Source organism: Globicephala melas, chromosome 16, assembly GCF_963455315.2.
Source record: "Globicephala melas chromosome 16, mGloMel1.2, whole genome shotgun sequence".
Classification (NCBI taxonomy): domain Eukaryota; kingdom Metazoa; phylum Chordata; class Mammalia; order Artiodactyla; family Delphinidae; genus Globicephala; species Globicephala melas.
In genome coordinates, this window is record NC_083329.1 from 19,370,862 (window position 1) to 19,392,758 (window position 21,897).

A 21,897-nucleotide genomic window follows, 5' to 3' on the forward strand; every position below is an offset into this window, starting at 1 on the left:
GTTGCAAGTTAAACTGAATTTTTACTGCAGTGGAGAGGAAAAGCATAGCAGGTAAAATAACAGGTAATGCCATAGTTTAAACAAAACCAAAGCTATTGATTCCCCTTATACTATGATTTTTTTAAAAAAGCGTACCTGTATAGATGGGTATAGACGTATTCTTAAGAAACATCTCAAGAGGTTCAGAAACCCGTAATATTGACATTCTAAGAATTTGTTTTGGCCTAGCCAAAAGTAGTAAAACAAACAAACAAAAACAGATGAAGGTGTTATTCTGTGAGGGTCCTCGCTTGCCTTTTCTGCCATTCAGCTTAAGTATGTAAAGGTTCTTTTGTGGCCTTGAGTGGCGAAAAGCAGATCTGAGAATAATGCTGGGCTTGGGTTAGCTGACAGCTGAACTAACTAAAAATATCAAATTATGGCTACTTGTCATCTTTTAGTTCCCAGAAATAAAAACTGGCAATTTACTTCCACCAAGCACCTTACCAGTTCATTTTTACAAAACCAGTATGGACTTGTTACTGGAATTATTAAAATTGTAACTTGTTTCCCCAGTTAGTTTTTTTTAAGAGCACAGCTAAAGAAGCTATGGTTATTCTCATTGGGAGAAAAGGTTTGTTTTTTGTGTGAAGAGCTACTTCACACAAAAATCATGGTTATTATTTTGCTGGCTCATGATTTTCCTTTTTTGGTGAAACTGATGTGCTTTTGTTTTTTCTCCTTTCAAGTCCTGTACTCACTTTAGCAAGATGCAGTGAATTTCTGACCAGAGAAACAAAGAATTCAGGCTTGGAGGAAACACTTGACTCTACATCCTGGGAAAACTAGAGTTGAAGCCTGAGATCCGTAGCGAGGCTAGTCTTTAATAGATGGTAATTGTCCCAATTGTTAATTGCTCAGAAGTATGCAGGAAGGAGGAGTAAGTATCCCTTTGGTTCTTTTGCTCAGAATTTTTCCCTCCAAAAGCCCTGTCAGGTTTAGTTGACCTAGCTTTCAGAGTGAGTGTGATGAAGCTGCTAATTTAGAAACAACTGACTTCTTAAATTTTTATTTCTTACATACATTTTAGAGATATTTTATGGCTTTTATGTTTTTACAATGCTATTCTGTACCCTGGTGTGAAAATCTAAAATATCCCAGTTATTGTCCTACTAGTAAAGAGTAAAAGCATTTTTCCATAGCTAAGAGCTTGAAAAAATAGAAAATATTCCAAAATTATAGGAAGTTGGCAGTACTTTATAAGAGCTTCATTTAAGCCATTTCCCCTAATAATTACTATATAGAAAGGTAAAACAAACAACTGAAGCTGTCAGCCAGTACATCTATTTTGAACTACGCTTATTATTTCCAAGAATCAGATGTATTCCAAAAGAAAACTAGTTTCCTGTTGGATCTGGTACCTAGGCCAATAAGATTTTTCTTCATGGTGAGGCCAGCACTAAAATATTAACTAGGACACTCAATTTATTATGCAATGGTTACTATCAGTGTATAACATACTCAAGCTCAGGCCCTTTCCTTTTTTTAGGAAGACCAGGTAATCACTAAAACCAATGATACATAAATCTTATAAAGGCTTTATTTAAAAATTTCTATAGGATGTCAAAATTTACTTCTTACAATGTATAACCTGCCACAGAATTTTGTGAAAATGAACCATTTTATTAATAGTTTTATTCTGCAAGACCCAGAGTCAGAATAACTAAAATTCAAGATTAAGGATGAAGAGATTAGAAGGCTGCATTCATCGGAGGAAGTAGAGAAGTATAACACCTGTTAATTTCCTTCTGGCACTACATGCTCCTGGGCTGTGGTGGTGGCATGGATCCACATGTGTCCGCTTTTGTAAGTCTTTTTTTTTTCTTTTTTTATTCAAACAGAAAGTCAAAAATTATTATCATCCTCATCAGTTCACTCAGTCTATATATATCAGTTTTAATCCTTAACAGTCTTTCAAAATAGAGGTAGTATTTCTATCAACTTTCCAGGAGGAAACAAGTCTCCATGAAGAAATTTAGTATGTTGCCCAGGGTCCTTAGCGAATGTTAGAACTGCTATTTAAATGTAATCAAAATGCTTGTTCTTCCCCTATTATGCTCTTTTTGGAAGGGAGTGTGGAATTTTTGAGGTGGAAGGATAATAAAAGAAAAAGGGCAGCTAGTTGCTTCTTCAAGTGGAAGAAAACAAACCCTCAAAAAAACCCTTCCCCGAAAGGGTAGACCATTTCCTTGTGAGAAATGACCGGGGATGCAGTGTGGCTTTAGGTTAGAAGCCTTGCCTGAACAATCCTCATTGCCTTTTAAAATCGCTTCATAATGCTAAAAACTGTCATTGTTATGGCCCTAGAAAAGGCATTTCTGCTGGAGTTTCTCATACCTATTCTAATCAGAAACTAGAGTCGCAATGACTTCATCACAATCATCTTTGGTAATAATATGCACAGAAACAGGATTTACCTGTACCTATTAATTTATCACTCAGACATTTTACATAGGGGGCAGTGTTAACTCAGGTTAGTAAGGACTAAATGGGAACTTCCAGATTGGTTTTCAATTTGAATAATAGTAGAGTCAAAGGGATTCCCTAAAAAGTTATTTGGAGAACAGATAATTAGAATGACAAATGGCTTTGTGTCCTACCTGAAGAAATTAAGATTATTGGGTACATTAAACCATCTGCAGTTAGGTTATGTGGAATTATCAGTCAAGAAGGCACCTGTTGTAAATTACTGAACAGGAAATGGCAATGATTAAACTGCCATTAATTCAGACCACTGAAGTGGTATAAACATAGACATTTAAGGAGATAGTTGCCTCAAGATATGCTCATTCATATTTTTTCCTTCATAGAGAAGGGCGGTACAAAAAGCACTCGTGTGTTCTTCATTCACAATTTTTATTTCTTGCAGTTAACTTTTTGTATCTTCAAAGTCCATTTGTCTTTAAAAAAAATTAATACTTATTCATCATACAATCCATCCCCCTCCCCCAAGGAAAACAAATTCAGGGAAGGAGTAATTTAGGGGGCAGTTGAAATAGGTACTATAGGTTCGTGACAAAGGCTTCCCAGCCCACCATCCTGTATATATACAACAAAATTGCAGCACCTCAAGTTCACCTAAATGAAGTCCCAAATTCCAGCCCTCGGCAAGTGATGCAAGTGAATGCCATGGGAATTACAAAATGGAAGCTCTGTCACTGGCTTCCATTTATTTTCCATGGTAGTTAGCAGAGTCTTCAAACTGTCTCCTTTGGGAAAGTCAAAAATAAGCAAACATATAGAGCAACATTTTGACCTGGCCAGGAGTAATTATAAATGAAACCAGAAATAATTTACCTGGGCCACAGAAATGAATTTCTTTTATCATGTTTTTCATTAAGTCCCCAGCACCTGAAGTAGCAAGTTCTAATAATGGGCTTCTAAAGGCATGCAGTTTTTCACACATCTACTTCAAAGAACTTCTTCCACTCAAACATACCACAGTCAAGGACAAAATATTTTTGGAGGCACGGGAAGAGCACAAGAACAAGTAAGTATATGATGAGGCCTTGTGTATGACCAAGATGGTTCACTTCATATATAGAAGCAGTGAGAGCTGTTAAAAGTGCTACTTACAAAGGATGGTCTAACATTACACACACAACTGCACTGCTAAATATGGTTGTCTTTATTTTCTTTTTCCTTGCCCAGCCCTATCTAAACAAAATAAAACTACAGGACTGAAATTAACCCATTAAAATCAGCAATAAGTTATGAAAATCATAAAGCTTTTTTTTTTTCTTTTTTAAGTAATTAAGGGTAGTTAAATTATTTAAAGTATACAAAGTCCAAAGAGCCAGGGTAAGGTCTCCAAGGCTTCCTGGGGTAAGGGAGAGGGCCAGGGGAGAACCTGGGAGTTTGAAAGACAAAAAGGGAACACGTGACATCAAAGTGCAGGCTAGAATTTCACTTAAAATAACATTTCTGAAAATATTGACAAGAGCAACAATATCACCTGCACAATGGGATTGTGAGGGAGAGAGACTGCCTGTAGGAAAACAGAAGCAAATCTTTACATTAAAATGAGACAAGTGCCGAACTTAACTATGTTAACTATGATAGTATGTCTACTATAGATATCAGATGGTTAAAAGATGGTAAAAGGTAATGATTCTAAAAGAAAACAAAAACAGCATTGACCTTTTTTCTACTTAGCCCAGACCTCATTCATTTTGTGCACTATAAAGAGTGAGGTGTGAGGTGTTTGTTTTATCATTATCAAATGCTGCATCAAAATAGATGATTTTTTCCCATGTGTTTTTCACTATAAAAGACGTCTATGTTTTTTATGGACAAGCTTTAAAAAGATGTCATTTTGGTTTTCAACACATACAAACAGTTATCAAAATCTGAAATAAAAATGCTGCCATGGCTCAGACCTTGGCCTGCTAATCTGTGTGCACAACTCTTCTGGCCACGCAGACACAGAGGCACATGGAGCTTTTTCCTTCTGGCCCCTCTATCCGAACTCAGGCCCTGTGTGGTAGAGGGTGTCATGCACACAGACCCAAGGGCCTAAGGGCAGCTGACTGTAGAGCTGGCGGTTGGGTGCCCTAGTGCTAACAATGCTGGATAAGGTTAGCTTGCTTAGCATGGAATCCAACAGAAAGCTGAGCTGCATGATGATCCCTTTCAAAAGGCTTCATGGGAGTCTCTCCTTTTGCAGAGCATGAAATGAGCTTTTTTTTTTTTTTAAAGAACTGATCATCCACAGGCTTCATGAGAAGCTGTCCCAGGCTTGAGTTTTAATAGTTCTTTAGCTATCCAAGATTAATGCCTGATTATCTTGTCTTGTCATTACTATAGGTTTGATTTTTGTTTTTAGGACCAAAAAAGCTCAGTAAGTGTTCATAATCCCATCCTTAAATGTGTCTACTCAATCAATGTAGTATGAGCAAACTTGAAAAGAAAAAGAGGATGGAATCTCCAATGTCCTCTTTCAAGTCAACTAAATCAAATCGAGAAAATTTCACACGTTTTCTGCTGCCATTAGAAACTGATTTTCAGATATGAATATTAGAATATTTGTTCTGCTGAGGGAGCCTCTGCTCCACTTTTTGCTAAGTATTTGCTTAAACAGAGGTCTCTTGACCCTTCCATTCAAGTATAGTTTTGTTTAGCTTTAAAGAGGAGACTGCATCATGAACCCAATTTAAGAGATTGTTTGGATTGAACTGGCCCAGTGAATATTTTGCCCTGCACTGTTATGCCATGCTGGGTTCTAGGAAGTGAATGAAAGTTTGACACTGGCACTGGAGTAACCCTCGTCACTCCCAATACTCTGCAGGCTGCTGTGGTCATCAATGTCACTGATGCTGGTGGTACTGATATTGTCCACTTCTCCATGGGAGAACTCTGTGCTTTCAACATCCACTTCAATCTCCTCTGCCAAAGGGAAAAAAGGAAGAATGTTAGTAATCTAGTATACGTGTGCCTTCAAGAACGGGGGGCATGAGGAAAAGAAACTACTTTTTGTAGTATAAACTGTTATACAAACTATTATCAGTGATCTCTGAAGAACAGAAGGACCCAAAGATTAAGAGACACAGGGATATATTTTACAAGGGAAATGTCTGGTATACGGTGGTGGTCTCAATTTAAGCAGCAAGTTTACTAAAGCCTTTGACACCAGTCTGTCTAGACCTTCCACCAAAAGCACTTGACCTATTTGGGAATTAGTGCTTAATATTAAAAGATCCCAACCCCAAGTGGTTTAACAACATTTGTTTTGCATTAAACTAGAAACTAATTCTCAGTGATCTTTATTAAGCAGAGTTGCCTTAAAGGGGGAAAAAAGCATAAACTGAATACAGGTGAACTAGAAAAATGTATCCATCCGGGCCTTTGGTGGTATTATTTTACAGATAGTTCTAGGTATTATTTTACAGATAGACTTCTAGGATTCATCATAAAGATCTCTGACTATTCAGTAACCAAAATTAGCCAGTCATTATAAAGTGGACTCTGAGAGATTTGTCTTCAATTAAATTCTCTTGCATCAAATATAGCTTGAAATGAGGGCATGAGTCTTAAAAGTCTCTGGATTATAGTGAGATCTATAGTAAAGATTACAGTAAAGGCATTTTATTTAATACTGGTGGTATTTAACTTTACTTCAAAAGCCAAACATGATTAAAAAAAATCTAAATACATATATGACCCAGCTATGTATAGATATTTTAATTGTTAAATACTACATATACAATCACCAATAATATATAAAAAGCAATACACATTTTTTTTTTTAAAGGCAGTTGAAAGACCACTTCCTCCCATAACAGACAGGATGAACTCAATATTCTTCAATTCTCTTAAAACAAACTCAAAGCCTGATGTTTCACATTTGGCACTGATTTCAGCTATTCACACTGATCACACAATCACTTTAGGAAACACAGATTCTAGCTGAGCGCAAGAAGACAGAGTAAGTTATTTTAAAGAGCATAATTTTCAAAAGGGCTTGTTGCTTCTAAAAGTTTTAGCAATCTTTTTTTTTGTTTTTTTGGTTTTTTTTTTTTGCGGTACGCAGGCCTCTCACTGTTGTGGCCGCTCCGGACGCGCAGGCTCTGCAGCCATGGCTCACGGGCCCAGCCGCTCCGCAGCAAGTGGGATCTTCCCGGACCAGGGCACGAACCTGTGTCCCCTGCATCGGCAGGCGGACTCTCAACCACTGCGCCACCAGGGAAGCCCTAGCAATCTGTTTTTACAATGCAGGCAGTTGTCCAAACAGGCTGTACAAATAATCCTATGAATTCATAACTATTTGTTTCATATCCATAATGCTTCGCAGGCTATTTAGTGTTTCCCAGTATCACAGAACACTCATCCAACCTACATTTGGGAAACAAAATCAAGACACCCTATCCAACAGAGCATGCTGAACTCAAAACAAAATAAAATGAGAGACTGTTCTGGCCAAATGGACTAGAGATGTTACTAAAAAAGTTCCTGTAACTCTGGGAAAGAGAGCTGCCAAAGAAGAACAAGAATGGTATTTGGTAAGGTACTTGCACTTTCGGAATACTAAAAAAATGAGAACATTTATAATGATGAAAACATACCCTCTCTCTGCAATTTGGAGGTGGGGTGGGTACAAGGAGGTACCCACTTTTTGGTTATTTGAGGGTAACCAAAAGAGTTGATGAGGAAATATTCTTCTTTAAAGAAGAAAAAGTTAATAAACACAAGAAGAATGATAGAATTAGAAAATCACTATTTTGTAACACCTAATGAAATATTGATTGAGCAACAATCATCAATGACCGTTAAAACTATTAAGTGAAAGGTTGATAAATCTGCATAAAACATGACATCACCTGAACCCACTGACCAATGTTATCACTATCATGGGACAATCAAAAATAACACTGATGCAACAGGAAGTACACAGCGCCATGAAGTATTCTTGCCTCAAAAAAGAACATGAATTTAATCAGGCCTCTAGATCTACCAACCAGTTTACAAGAAATATGAGGGACAGAACATGTCAAATGCCACCATGAGGATTCATTCAGCCAAATCTAGAATGTGGGAAACTCTGTAAGAAAAATGGCCCAGTTTCCCAGGTTCTACAAGAAATAATTGGCACTGAAAAAAAAAGTGGGAAAGGGAAAACTATTACAGATTAGAAGTACAGTTGACCCTTGAACAACTCAGGGGGTTAGGGATGCCAACTCTCCACAGTCAAAAATCTGAGTCTAGCCTTACAGTCAGCCCTCCCTATCTGCAGATTCAACCAATCATGGATCATGTAGGTGCTGTAGCACATATTTATTGAAATATATCGACACATAAGTGCACCTGTGCAGTTCAAACTTGTGTTGTTCAAGGGCCAACCGTACCTTAAAAAGTACAAACAAATGTAATGTAGACTTTGTTTGGGTTCTAATTCAAACATACCAGGGCTTGCCTGGTGGCACAGTGGTTGAGAGTCCGCCTGCCGATGGAGGGGACACGGGTTCGTGCCCCGGTATGGGGAGATCCCACATGCCGCGGAGCAGCTGGGCCCGTGAGCCATGGCCGCTGAGCCTGCGCGTCCGGAGCCTGTGCTCCGCAACGGGAGAGGCCACACAGTGAGAGGCCCGCGTGCAAAAAAAAAAAAAAAAAAAAATTAACATCACCAGTAATAAAACATATCAACATAATGTATCTTCCTGATCCTGTGAATTGAGAAGGGCACAACATCACTTCTGTGATATTTCTTCCCCCAAATGTATAATACCTCAATCTAATGAAAAACATCAGACAAACCCAAATTGAGGAACGCTGCATAAAATAACTGACCAATATTCTTCAAATGTGTCATGGTCATGAAAGAAAGACTGAAGAAATATCTCATGCAATGTAGGATACTGCACTGGATCCTGGATCAGACAAAGGACATTATTGGGGAAAGTGGTGAAATTTGAATAAGGTTTATAGATTAATTAATAGTATTGCATGAATGTTAATTTCCTGGTTTCAGTAACTATTATGGTTACATGAGATATTAACATTAGGGGAACCTGGGTGAAGGGTATATGAGAACTCAATTTTCTACAGAAAACTTATAACTTTTAAGTCTAAAATTGTTTCAAAGTGGAAAATTTTCAATATACATATAATCAAGAAAAAAAATTCTATAATTCATACAGGCATTGCTAGACAATGTTGTGACTACATAAAATCTAGAATGCTACATTCAATGTTGGCAAAAAAGGAAGCAAATACAATGCCACCCAACCTCCCCTCTCTAAATTCAGATACAGGGATGCTAGTGTTTCATTAGCAAAGAAGCTCACTGCCTACCTCGCTCTGAATCAGAACGATCTGAAGAAATAGTTGATCCAATGCTGTCCATTCGTATTCGTTCCATCTCTTGAGGACCCTGCAGCTGTTCCAGTCGCCGCTTTAAAAATCTCTGTTCTCGTTCCAAATTCTCTAGCTGGTGCTGGCTCTTCCTTTCAGCTTCTTCAAGTTTCTAAAATGATAAAGTGATATTTAAGTTTGTGTGAGGTACAGTACAAACAATAAAACTGATTCCTACCTAACATCTCAAAAGATTTCTTCTTTGACAGAGAAAACATGAATGACTATACATGTGTGTGTATACATAAAAACATACATAAGTATATATTTTTTAAACATGAAAAATAGTTATTTCTTCACTTTGTGTGTGTGTGTGTGTGTGTGTGTGTAATGAATGCTACATTACTAGAACAGTATAGAATTCTCAAAGTCTGTCAAGTTACCACCACAAAAGAGAAACTTGCTCTGCCATATAGTTTGATGGAAAATTACTGAGAGACACAGCCAAATGAAGTCATCTCCACCAGAGGGCACAACTGCCTTCCTTCAGGGTATCAGCAGAGTAATTGTTATTTTCCTAGTATTCTCAGCTCTTCAAATGACCACGCTGTCAAAACAATTTAATGTAATCAGGTTATGTTGCTCCCATCAGATTAGCTGATAAGTTTTCAGAAAATTTCTCTTGAGGTCAGTTATTAAAGGAGGTCACTGTGCTAGCTGATATATATGAATAGGAATCATTGCTAAAAAGAGAGCAGGACTGAGAATCATGTGAAAATATGACAAAAAATTCCTACCTTGATGTGTGCTTTGGCTTTGTTGAGCAAACCAAGTGTTGTGTGCCTGGTGCAATCTGGTCCTAGTGGAATCAGAACTTTTAAGCGTTCTAAACACAGGCGAAGATGAGCTCGTCTAAGAAAGACAAAAAAGTCCAATCAGTACAGCCTGAATATTCCACTAAAAACATCCTAAAGCCTATTTTAAGACAAATAAGAATTTGTACATTATTCAGTCTATAACCATGTTACGCCCCTAATTCTTCAGTTTCAACAAAGTATCTGCATGCAAGTGAAGGTGTGCCTACAGGTTTTCAGTTTCTGACATTTCTGTTGTACTCTGAAAACATCGGTCACTTCAGATTATTATCCCCAATGGTTATCTCTGTCAGAGGTGATTTAATTTTAACCTGCCCCATAAACTGTCTCAACTGTATTAATGTGGAAGTAGGAAAACATATTTGGGCAACTGTATTTGATTTTGAATGTGTAAAACCACAGGCTAGAATAGAGGTTTTCAGCTTCAGAGCACCCCAAAATGCTCACAAATTTCCATTTCTTCCCTTCCACCTTTCATTCACACACACACACCCCTCTCCACAACTGTAGCCATCCTACAGTGTTTATGTTATTATGTATTAGGCTGAACCATACAAAATTTCTGATATTCAACCATTTCTCACTTATAAAAATGGCAACTTCATATGATCCAACACAATAGAAACAGCAAAATTCTGTGGCCAGTGAGGATAGGGTTAGGCAAAATGTATGGCCCTGAGATCAATTCTAGCCACTGAAACAACAACCCATAAAATAGTCCCCTGCTTCCTAATATCTAAGTGTACCAGCTATCATTAGCTTTTCATTTTTATTTCTGTCTCCCTCTTCCCTCTTACTACCCCTTACCCACCACCTCCAATTTCCTACACATGGAAAAAAGCCATGACAGAATTCTTCACTAAAAGTCACTGTATTCTTTAATACACCCATCCTATGGGCAAGTTAGGGAAATTTTCTCTGTAAATGCTAGTAGAGAGCCTCATGAATTTATATTCCCTATACCCTACAGGAACTATGATTACCATGATGAGAGTTCTGGGTACATAATTTCACCCTGAAACAATACTAGTTCGTATATCTGGTCCTGTGCTTCATAAAGTATAACATAATTAATCACTTAATAATATATCTGAAAAGAAAATCCACAGATGTGCTCATAGATTAGCTCTATTCTGTAAAGAGCCATAATTGAACATTTAGCAACTGTTTCAACTGTCCCACAAACAGAACACATCCTCCATTTTTTCCTCAAAGAGGGCCAAAACGGTCTACTAGCTCAACCACCGACCTATGCTTTCTTTGCCTTAATACATAAGAAATAATGTCAAGAGACATTCTCAAATGCTAGCAATTTCAAAGAGGGATATGATAAGGCAGCCAATTATGTCATTGACAAGTAAGGATGATTAAGGGTAGTGAGGTCAGAGATCTGGCAGATGAATTGTCAAGATTCTTCCAGTATCCACTAGCCCAGCTAGTTAAAGGTCTGCTAGCATTTCCATTCCAAATCTCTTATTGAGTTCAACAACTAAAATCTAGTAATTGGCTCCAGGCTGAAACGTGACATACCTAATGTGGATAAGGAAAAAATTTTTTTAAACTTGCCCTAAATTAAAGGATTATCAATGGATTCCCCTTAATGAGATTTAACAATTTTAAAGTCACTCTCCTCCCCTGCTATGCTTCCCAAAATCATAGAACCTTTAGTAGAATTTTCCTTTTTAATTGGAAAATCTCTTAGGTGAGGACTCTCACATGATCATAGAGTGCTCTTGCTGAACAGACTAAAACTAAACAAAATAAAGTCCACATTAAAAAGTGCCTTTGAGATTGGTTCAAGATGGCAGAGCAGAAGGACGTGCTGTCACTCCCTCTTGGGAGAGCACCGGAATCACAACTAACTGCTGAACAATCATCGACAGGAAGACACTAGAACTCACCAAAAAAGATACCCCACATCCAAAGATTAAGGAGAAGCCACAATGAGATGATAGGAGGGGCACAATCACAATAAAATCAAATCCCATGACTGCTGGATGGGTGACTCCAAACTGGAGAACACTTATACCACAGAAGTCCACCCACTGGAGTGAAGGTTCTGAGCCCCACGTCAGGCTTCCCAGCCTGGGGGTCCAGCAATGGGAGGAGGAATTCCTAGAGAATCAGACTTTGAAGGCTAGCGGGATTTGATTGCAGGACTTTGACAGGACTGGGAGAAACAGAGACTCCACTCTTGGAGGGCACACACAAAGTAGTATGCACATTGGGACCCAGGGGAAGGAGCAGGGACCCCATAGGAGACTGAACCAGACCTACCTGCTAGTGTTGGAGGGTCTCCTGTAGAGGCAGGGGGTGGCTGTGTCTCACCATGAGGACAAGGACACTGGCAGAAGTTCTGGGAAGTACTCCTTGGCATGAGCCCTCCCAGAGTCCACCATTAGCCCCACCTAAGAGCCCAGGGAGGCTCCAGTGTTGGGTCACCTCAGGCCAAAGAACCAACAGGAAGGGAACCCAGCACCACCCACCAGCAGAAAAGTAGATTAAAGTTTTACTGAGCTCTGCCCACCAGATCAACAGCCAGCTCTACCCACCACCAGTCCCTCCCATCAGGAAACTTGCTCAAGCCTCTTAGATAGCCTCATCCACCAGAGGGCAGACAGCAGAAGCAAGAAGAAATACAATCCTGCAGCCTGTGGAACAAAAACCACATTCACAGAAAGACAGACAAGATGAAAAGGCAGAGGATTAGGTACCAGATGAAGGAACAAGATAAAACCCCTGAAAAACAACTAAATGAAGTGGAGCTAGGCAATCTTGCGGAAAAAGAATTCAGAATAATGATAGTGAAGATGATCCAGGACCTCAGAAAAAGAATGGAGGCAAAGATTGAGAAGATGCAAGAAATGTTTAACAAAGACCTAGAAGAATTAAAGAACAAACAAACAGAGATGAACAATACAATAACTGAAATGAAAAATACACTAAAAGGAATCAATAGCAGAATAACTGAGGCAGAAGAACGGATAAATGACCTGGAAGACAGAATGGTGGAATTCACTGCTGCGGAACAGAATAAAGAAAAAAGAATGAAAAGAAACAAAGACAGCCTAAGAGACCTCTGGGACAACATGAAACATAACAACATTCGCATTATCGGGGTCCCAGAAGGAGAAGCGAGAGAGAAAGGACCAGAGAAAATATTTGAAGAGATTATAGTCGAAAACTTCCCTAACATGGGAAAGGAAATAGCCACCCAAGTCCAGGAAGTGCAGCGAGTCCCATACAGGATAAACCCAAGGAGAAACACGCTGAGACACACAGTAATCAAACTGGCAAAAATTAAAGACAAAGAAAAATTATTGAAAGCAGCAAGGGAAAAACGACAAATAACATACAAGGGAACTCCCATAAGGTTAACAGCTGATTTCTCAGCAGAAACTCTACGAGCCAGAAGGGAGTAGCATGACATATTTAAAGTGATGAAAGGGAAGAACCTACAACCAAGATTACTCTACCCTGCAAGGATCTCATTCACATTTGATGGAGAAATCAAAAGCTTTACAGACAAGCAAAAGCTAAGAGAATTCAGCAACACCAAAATCAGCTTTACAACAAATGCTAAAGGAACTTCTCTAAGTGGGACACACAAGAGAAGAAAAGGACCTACAAAAATAAACCCAAAACAATTAATAAAATGGTAACAGGAACATACATATCGATAATTACCTTAAATGTGAATGGATTACATGCTCCAACCAAAAGACACAGGCTCGCTGAATGGATACAAAAATAAGACCCGTATATATGCTGTCTACAAGAGACCCACTTCAGACCTAGGGACACATACAGACTGAAAGTGAGGGGATGGAAAAAGATATTCCATGCAAATGGAAATCAAAATAAAGCCAGAGTAGCACTACTCATATCAGATAAAATAGACTAAAATAAAGAATGTTACAAGAGACAAGGTAGGACACTCAAGGGTTCAATTCAAGAAGAAGGTATAACAATTATAAATATATATGCTCCCAACATAGGAGCACCTCAATACATAAGGCAATTGCTAACAGCTATAAAAGAGGAAATCGACAGTAACACAATAATAGTGGGGGACTTTAACACCTCACTTACACCAATGGACAGATCATCCAAACAGAAAATTACTAAGGAAACACAAGCTTTAAATGACACAATAGACCAGACAGATTTAATTGATATTTATAGGACATTCCATCCAAAAAGAGCAGATTACACTTTCTTCTCAAGTGCACACACAACATTCTCCAGGATAGATCACATCTTGAATCACAAATCAAGGCTCAGTAAATTTAAGAAAATTGAAATCATATCAAGCATCTTTTCTGACCACAACGCTATGAGATTAGAAATCAATTACAGGGAAAAAAATGTAAAAAACACAAACACCTGGAGGCTAAACAATACATTACTAAATAACCGAGAGATCACTGAAGAAATCAAAGAGGAAATCAAAAAATACCTAGAGACAAATGACAATGAAAACATGATGATCCAAAACTGATGGGATGCAGAAAAAGCTGTTCTAAGAGGGAAGTTTATAGCAATACAAGCCTACCTCAAGAAACAAGAAAGATCTCAAATAAACAATCTAACGTTACACCTAAAGGAACTAGAGAAAGAAGAACAAACAAAACCCAAAGTTAGTACAAGGAAAGAAATCATAAAGAGCAGAAATAAATGAAATGGAAACAGAGGAAATAACAGCAAAGATCAATACAACTAAAAGCTGGTTCTTTGAGAAGATAAACAAAATTGATAAACCATTAGCCAGAATCATCAAGAAAAAGAGGGAGAGGACTCAAATCAATAAAATTAGAAATGAAAAAGGAGAAGTCGCCACTGACACCACAGAAATACAAAGCATCCTAAGAGACTACTACAAGCAACTCTATGGCAATAAAACCTGGAAGAGGGGGCTTCCCTGGTGGCGCAGTGGTTGGGAGTCTGCCTGCCGATGCAGGGCACATGGGTTCATGCCCTGGTCCAGGAAGATCCCACATGCCGCGGAGCGGCTGGCCCGTGAGCCATGGCCGCTGAACCTGCGTGTCCGGAGCCTGTGCTCTGCAACGGCAGAGGCCACGACAGTGAGAGGCCCGTGTAATGCAAAAACAAACCAACAACAAAAAAAAAACTTGGAAGACGTGAACAAATTCTTAGAAAGGTATAAGCTTCCAAGACTGAACCGGGAAGAAATAGAAGATATGAACAGACCAATAACAAGTAATGAAATTGAAACTGTGATTAAAAATCTTCCAACAAACAAAAGTCCAGGAACAGATGGCTTCACAGGTGAATTCTATCAAACATTTAGAGCATCGCTAACACCCATCCTTCTCAAACTCTTCCAGAAAATTACAGAGGAAGGAACACTCCCAAACTCATTCTATGAGGCCACCATCACCCTGATACCAAAACCAGACAAAGATACGACAAACACAGAAAATTATAGACCAATATAACTGATGAATACAGATGCAAAAATCCTCAATAAAATACTGGCAAGCAGAATCCAACAACATATTAAAAGGATCATACACCATGATCAAGTGGGATTTATCCCAGGGATGCAAGAATTCTTCAATATATGCAAATCAATCAATGTGATACACCATATTAACAAACTGAAGAAGAAAAACCCTATGATCATCTCAATAGATTCAGAAAAAGCTTTTGTCAAAATTCAACACCATTTATGACAAAAACTCTCCAGAAAGGGGGCACAGAGGGAACCTACCTCAACATAATAAAGGCCATATATGACAAACCCACAGCAAACATCATTCTCAATGGAGAAAAACTGAAAGCATTTCCTCTAAGATCAGGAACAAGACAAGGATGTCCACTCTCACCACTATTATTCAACATAGTTTTGGAAGTCCTAGCCACGGCAATCAGAGAAGAAAAAGAAATAGAAGGAATCCAAATCGGAAAAGAAGAAGTAAAACTGTCATTGTTCGCAGATGACATGATACTATATAGAGAATTCTAAAGATGCTACCAGAAAACTACTAGAGCTAATCAATGACTTTTGTAAAGTTGCAGGATACAAAATTAATGCACAGAAATCTCTGGCATTCTTATACACTAATGATGAAAAATCTGAAAGAGAAATTAAAGAAACACTCTCATTTACCACTGCAACAAAAAGAATAAAATACCTAGGAATAAACCTACCTATGGAGACAAAAGACCTGTATGCAGAAAATGCTAAGACACTGATGAAAGAAATTAAAGATGATACAAATAGATGGACAGATATATCATGTTCTTGGATTGGAAGAATCAATATTGTGAAAATGACTATATTACCCAAAGCAATCCACAGATTCAATGCAATCCCTATCAAATTACCAATGGCATTTTTTACAGAACTAGAACAAAAAATTTTAAAATTTATATGGAGACACAAAAGACCCCGAACAGCCAAAGCAGTCTTGAGGGAAAAAAACGGAGCTGGAGGAATCAGACTTCCTGACTTCGGACTATACTACAAAACTACAGTAATCAAGACAACATGGTACTGGCACAAAAACAGAGATATAGATCAATGGAACAGGCTAGAAAGCCCAGAGATAAACCCACGCACCTATGGTCAACTAATCTATGACAAAGGAGGCAAGGATATACAATGGAGAAAAAACAGTCTCTTCAATAAGTGGTGCTGGGAAAACTGGACAGCTACATGTAAAAGAATGAAATTAGAACACTCCCTAACACCATACACAAAAATAAACTCAAAATGGATTAGAGACCTAAATGTAAGACCGGACACTATAAAACTCTTAGAGGAAAACACAGGAAGAACACTCTTTGACATAAATCACAGCCAGATCTTTTTTGATCCACCTCCTAGAGTAATGGAAATAAAAACAAAAATAAACGGGATCTAATGAAACTTAAAAGCTTTTGCAAAGCAAAGGAAACTACAAGCAAGACAAAAAGGCAACCCTCAGAATGGGAGAAAATATTTGCAAATGAAGCAACTGACAAAGGATTAATCTCCAAAATATATAAACAGCTCATGCAGCTCAATATTAAAAAAACAAACAACGCAATCCAAAAATGGGCAGAAGACCTAAATAGACATTTCTACAAAGAAGACATACAGATGGCCAAGAAGCTCATGAAAACCTGTTCAACATCACTAATTATTAGAGAAATGCAAATCAAAACTACAATGAGGTATCACCTCACAACAGTTACAATGGGCATTATCAGAAAATCTACAAACAACAAATGCTGGACAGGGTGTGGAGAAAAGGGAACCCTCTTGCACTGTTGGTGGGAATGTAAATTGATACAGCCACTATGGAGAACAGTATGGAGGTTCCTTAAAAAACTAAAAATAGAGTTACCATATGACCCAGCAATCCCACTACTGGGCATACACCCAGAGAAAACCATAATTCAAAAAAACATGCACCCCAATGTTCACTGCAGCACTATTTACAATAGCCAGGTCATGGAAGCAACCTAAATGCCCATTGACAGACAAATGGATAAAGAAGATGTGGTACATATATACAATGGAATATTACTCAGCCATAAGAAGGAACGAAATCACGTCATTTGTAGAGACGTGGATGAATCTAGGGACTGTCATACAGAGTGAAGTAAGTCAGAAAGAGAAAAACAAACATCGTATATTAACGCATATATGTGGAACCTAGAAAAATGGCACAGATGAACTGGTTTTCAGGGCAGAAATTGAGACACAGATGTAAAGAACAAATGTATGGACACCAAGGGCGGAAAGTGGCGGGGGTGATGGTGGTGTGATGAATTGAGAGATTGGGACTGACATATATACACTAATAGGTATAAAATGGATAACTAATAAGAACCTGCTGTATAAAAAAATAAATAAAATTCAAAAAAAAAATAAAAAGTGCCTTTAAACTCTTCATTAGGATTATTATACCATATACCTAACAACTGAACTCATGTGAGATGACTGGAGGGTGGAGAGAGACTGGTGGTTCTCTTGTAATAATTAGAGGCTCCCAAGGGAGCTCTGAATTCAATCATCTAAAAAAGTTAACAAAGCAACTAACTAGTAAAGTTAACAAGTATTTTGCCACAGGAATAACTTGTCAATTTTGTTTAAATTATTTAACCCCAGAAATTCAGTGCATATATAGGAACTTTTACTTTTAGCTTAAGAAACTTCAAAATGACTCCTTACTATAGTTTCATATCAAGAAAAAAAATGGGTGGGTCATTCTGTTTTGTGAGATCTAAGTTAAAGTCATATTAACATCTAAGCAGAATTTGCAGCAACATGGATGCAACTAGAGATTATCATACTAAGTGAAGTTAAGTCAGACAGAGAAAGACAAATATCATATGATATCACTTATGTGTGGAATCTAAAATATGGCACAAATGAACATATCTACAAAACAGAAACAGACTCACAGACACAGAGGTCAAACTTGTGATTGCCAAAGGGGAGGTGGGAAGGGAGAGGGATGGACTGACAGTTTGGGGTTGGTAGATGCAAACTATTACATTTAGAATGGATAAACAACAAGGTCCTACTGTATAGCACAGGGAACTATATCCAATTTCCTGGGATAAACCATAATGGAAAAGAATATAAAAAAAGGAGTGTGTGTGTGTGTATACACACACATACATATATATATGGATAACTGAGTCACTTTGCTGTACAGCAGAGACTGGCACAACATTGTAAATCAACTATACTTCAATAAAAAAAAAGATGAAAAAATAAAACTACGCTTTAATGTGAAAAAAAAACATACAATCTAGGCAGAAATCAATTAACAAGGGACTTCCCTGGTGGCACAGTGGTTAAGAGTCTGCCTGCCAATGCAGGGGACACGGGTTTGATCCCTCGTCCAGGAAGATCCCACGTGCCGTGGAGCAACTAGGCCCGAGTGCCACAACTGCTGAGCCTGTGCTCTAGAGCCTGCAAGCCATGACTGCTGAGCCCACCTGCCACAACTACTGAAACCCATGTGCCGCAACTGCTGAGCCTGCGTGCTGCAACTGCTGAGGCCTGTGTGCTGCAACTGCTGAAGCCCACACGCCTAGAGCCCGTGCTCCGCAACAAGAGAAGCCACCGCAATGAGAAGCCACTGCAATGAGAAGTCCATGCACTGCAACGAAGAGTAGTCCCCGCCTGCCTCAACTAGAGAGAGCCCATGCACAGCAATGAAGACCACCCCCCTCCCCAAAAAAAGCAGCCCAAAAAAAAAAAGAGAAGAAATCAACTAACAATATTAAAATGTCTGTTTTCTCTGTTTAAAAAATCATTCAGTTGTATATTACATGACTTTGTGTACTCAGCAATGAAGTTCCAGACACTTGTTTGAGTGGGAGAAGTAAAAAAATGTATATTTTAAGAGTTTATAATCTAGACTACAGAACGAAACATTTTGTTTCATTTGGTTCACAATGAAATGAGTCATACAGGTATCAAGGGCAACAGAATCTGAATAAAAGGAGAGATTGTAATTGGAGAAGGCAGCCTTATAAAAGAGGTTGAAACTTGACTTTGAACTTGAGGGATGCTTAATTTGTTTATGAAAAAAGCAAGGATTTTCAAGGTAATTAAAAGAGTAAAGGATTCAAAGTTCAAATATTGGAACCAAGTTTAAACCAAAAATTAAAAATAGTTATTTTCGTTCAAGAGAAAACAACTGAATTGGAATTCTATAAGGAAATATCAGCCAAGTTCAGCAGTCTGGTGATCTACAATAGCACTGTCAAATCAGGAGCTACCCAGGCCAAAGGAGTCAAGGTGTAAGTAATGCCTAAATGAACAGGGAAGGCAGACTGCTCCTCTAAAATATTTTTTTTTATTGGCCACTACTGAACATTTCTTCAGTCAAGTCAATTTTTTTAACCATTTTTAAAAATTGAAGTATAGTTAATTTACAATGTGTTAGTTTCAGGTGTACAACAAAGTGATTTGGTTATACATACATTTTTTTTTCAGATTCTTTTCCATTATAGGCTATTACAAGATACTGACTATAATTCCCTGTGCTATACCATAGGTCCTTGTTGTTTATTTTATATATAGTAGCATGTATATGTTAATCCCAAACTCCTAATTTATCTCCCCCACCCCTATCCTGCTATTCCCTTTGGTAAGCATAAGTTTGTTTTCTATGTCTGTGAATCTACTTCTGTTTTCTAAATAAGTTCATTTGTATCATTTTTTTAGATCCCACATATAAGTGATATCATATGATAGTTGTCTTTCTCTGTCTGACTTAAATTCACTTAATATGATAATCTCTAGGTCCATCCATGTTGCTGCAAATGGCATTATTTCATTCTTTTTTATGGCTGAGTAATATTCCACTGTGTGTGTATATATATATATATATATATACACCACATCTTCTTTATACAGTCATCTGTTTTTTTTGTAAACATCTTTATTGGAGTATAATTGCTTTACAATGGTGTGTTAGTTTCTGCTTTATAACAAAGTGAATCAGTTATACATATACATATGTTCCCGTATCTCTTCCCTCTTGAGTCTCCCTCCCTCCCACACTCTCTATCCCACCCCTCTAGGTGGTCACAAACCACCTAGCTGATCTCCCTGTGCTATGTGGCTGCTTCCCACTAGCTATCTATTTTACGTTTGGTAGTGTATCTATGCCCATGCCACACTTTGTCACAGCTTACCCTTCCCCCTCCCCATATCCTCAAGTCCATGCTCTAGTAGGTCTGTGTCTTTATTCCCGTCTTACCCCCAGGTTCTTCATGACATTTTTTTTCCTTTAGATTCCATATATATGTATTAGCATACGGTATTTGTTTTTCTCCTTCTGACTTACTTCACTCTGTATGACAGACTCTAGGTCTATCCACCTCGCCACAAATAACTCAATTTCGTTTCTTTTTATGGCTGAGTAATATTCCATTGTATATACGTGCCACATCTTCTTTATCCATTCATCTGTTGATGGACACTTAGGTTACTTCCATGTCCTGGCTATTGTAAATAGAGCTGCAATGAACATTTTGGTACATGACTATTTTTGAATTATGGTTTTCTCAGGGTATATGCCCAGTAGTGGGATTGCTGGGTCGTATGGTAGTTCTATTTTTAGTTTTTTAAGGAACTTCCATACTGTTGTCCATAGTGGCTGTACCAATTTACATTCCCACCAACAGTGCAAGAGTGTTCCCTTTTCTCCACACCCTCTCCAGCATTTATTGTTCCTAGATTTTTTGATGATGGCCATTCTGACTGGTGTGAGATGATATCTCATTGTAGTTTTGATTTGCATTTCTCTAATGATTAATGATGTTGAGCATTCTTTCACGTGTTTGTTGGAAATCTGTATATCTTCTTTGGAGAAATGTCTATTTAGGTCTTCTGCCCATTTTTGGATTGGGTTGTCTGTTTTTTTGTTATTGAGCTGCATGAGCTGCTTGTAAATTTTGGAGATTAATCCTTTGTCAGTTGCTTCATTTGCAAATATTTTCTCCCATTCTGAGGGTTGTCTTTTGGTCTTGTTTATAAGGTTTCCTTTGCTGTGCAAAAGCTTTTAAATCACATTAGGTCCCATTTATTTTTTTTTTTATTTCCATTTCTCTAGGAGGTGGGTCAAAAAGGATCTTGCTGTGATTTATGTCATAGAGCGTTCTGCCTATGTTTTCCTCTAAGAGTTTGATAGTGTCTGGCCTTATATTTAGGTCTTTAATCCATTTTGAGTTTATTTTTGTGTATGGTGTTAGGGAGTGTTCTCATTTTATACTTTTACATGTACCTGTCCAGTTTTCCCAGCACCACTTATTGAAGAGGCTGTCTTTTCTCCACTGTATATTTTTGCCTCCTTTATCAAAGATAAGGTGACCATATGTGCGTGGGTTTATCTCTGGGCTTTCTATCTTGTTCCATTGATTTATATTTCTGTTTTTGTGCCAGTGCCATACCGTCTTGATTACTGTAGCTTTGTAGTATAGTCTGAAGCCAGGGAGCCTGATTCTTCCAGCTCCATTTTTCGTTCTCAAGATTGCTTTGGCTATTCGGGGTCTTTTGTGTTTCCATACAAATTGTGAAATGTTTTGTTCTAGTTCTGTGAAAAATGCCAATGGTAGTTTGATAGGGATTGCATTGAATCTGTAGATTGCTTTGGGTAGTAGAGTCATTTTCCCAATGTTGATTCTTCCAATACAAGAACATGGTATATCTCTCCATCTA

The 21,897-nt window shown here is 38.0% G+C and overlaps 1 protein-coding gene across 5 annotated transcripts in view; it reads right to left on the reverse strand.

The window, feature by feature from the left end:
* Positions 1–3,644: 3,644 nt before the first annotated feature.
* MXI1 (MAX interactor 1, dimerization protein) overlaps positions 3,645–21,897 on the reverse strand; it is a 98,322-nt gene continuing 80,069 nt past the window's right edge. For 3 of the 5 annotated variants that reach the window (XM_060286832.2, XM_060286834.1, XM_060286833.2), the window contains exons 4-7: positions 9,624–9,738; positions 8,827–8,998; positions 7,939–8,082; positions 3,645–5,424 (exon numbers count right to left, since the gene is read on the reverse strand). In XM_060286832.2, coding sequence (XP_060142815.1) covers positions 5,261–5,424; positions 7,939–8,082; positions 8,827–8,998; positions 9,624–9,738 — 595 coding nt within the window. In that variant the 3' untranslated portion in view covers positions 3,645–5,260. The remainder of the gene's footprint in view (positions 5,425–7,938; positions 8,083–8,826; positions 8,999–9,623; positions 9,739–21,897) is intronic. The other 2 variants (XM_030842474.3, XM_030842475.3) reach the window with 1 other exon arrangement.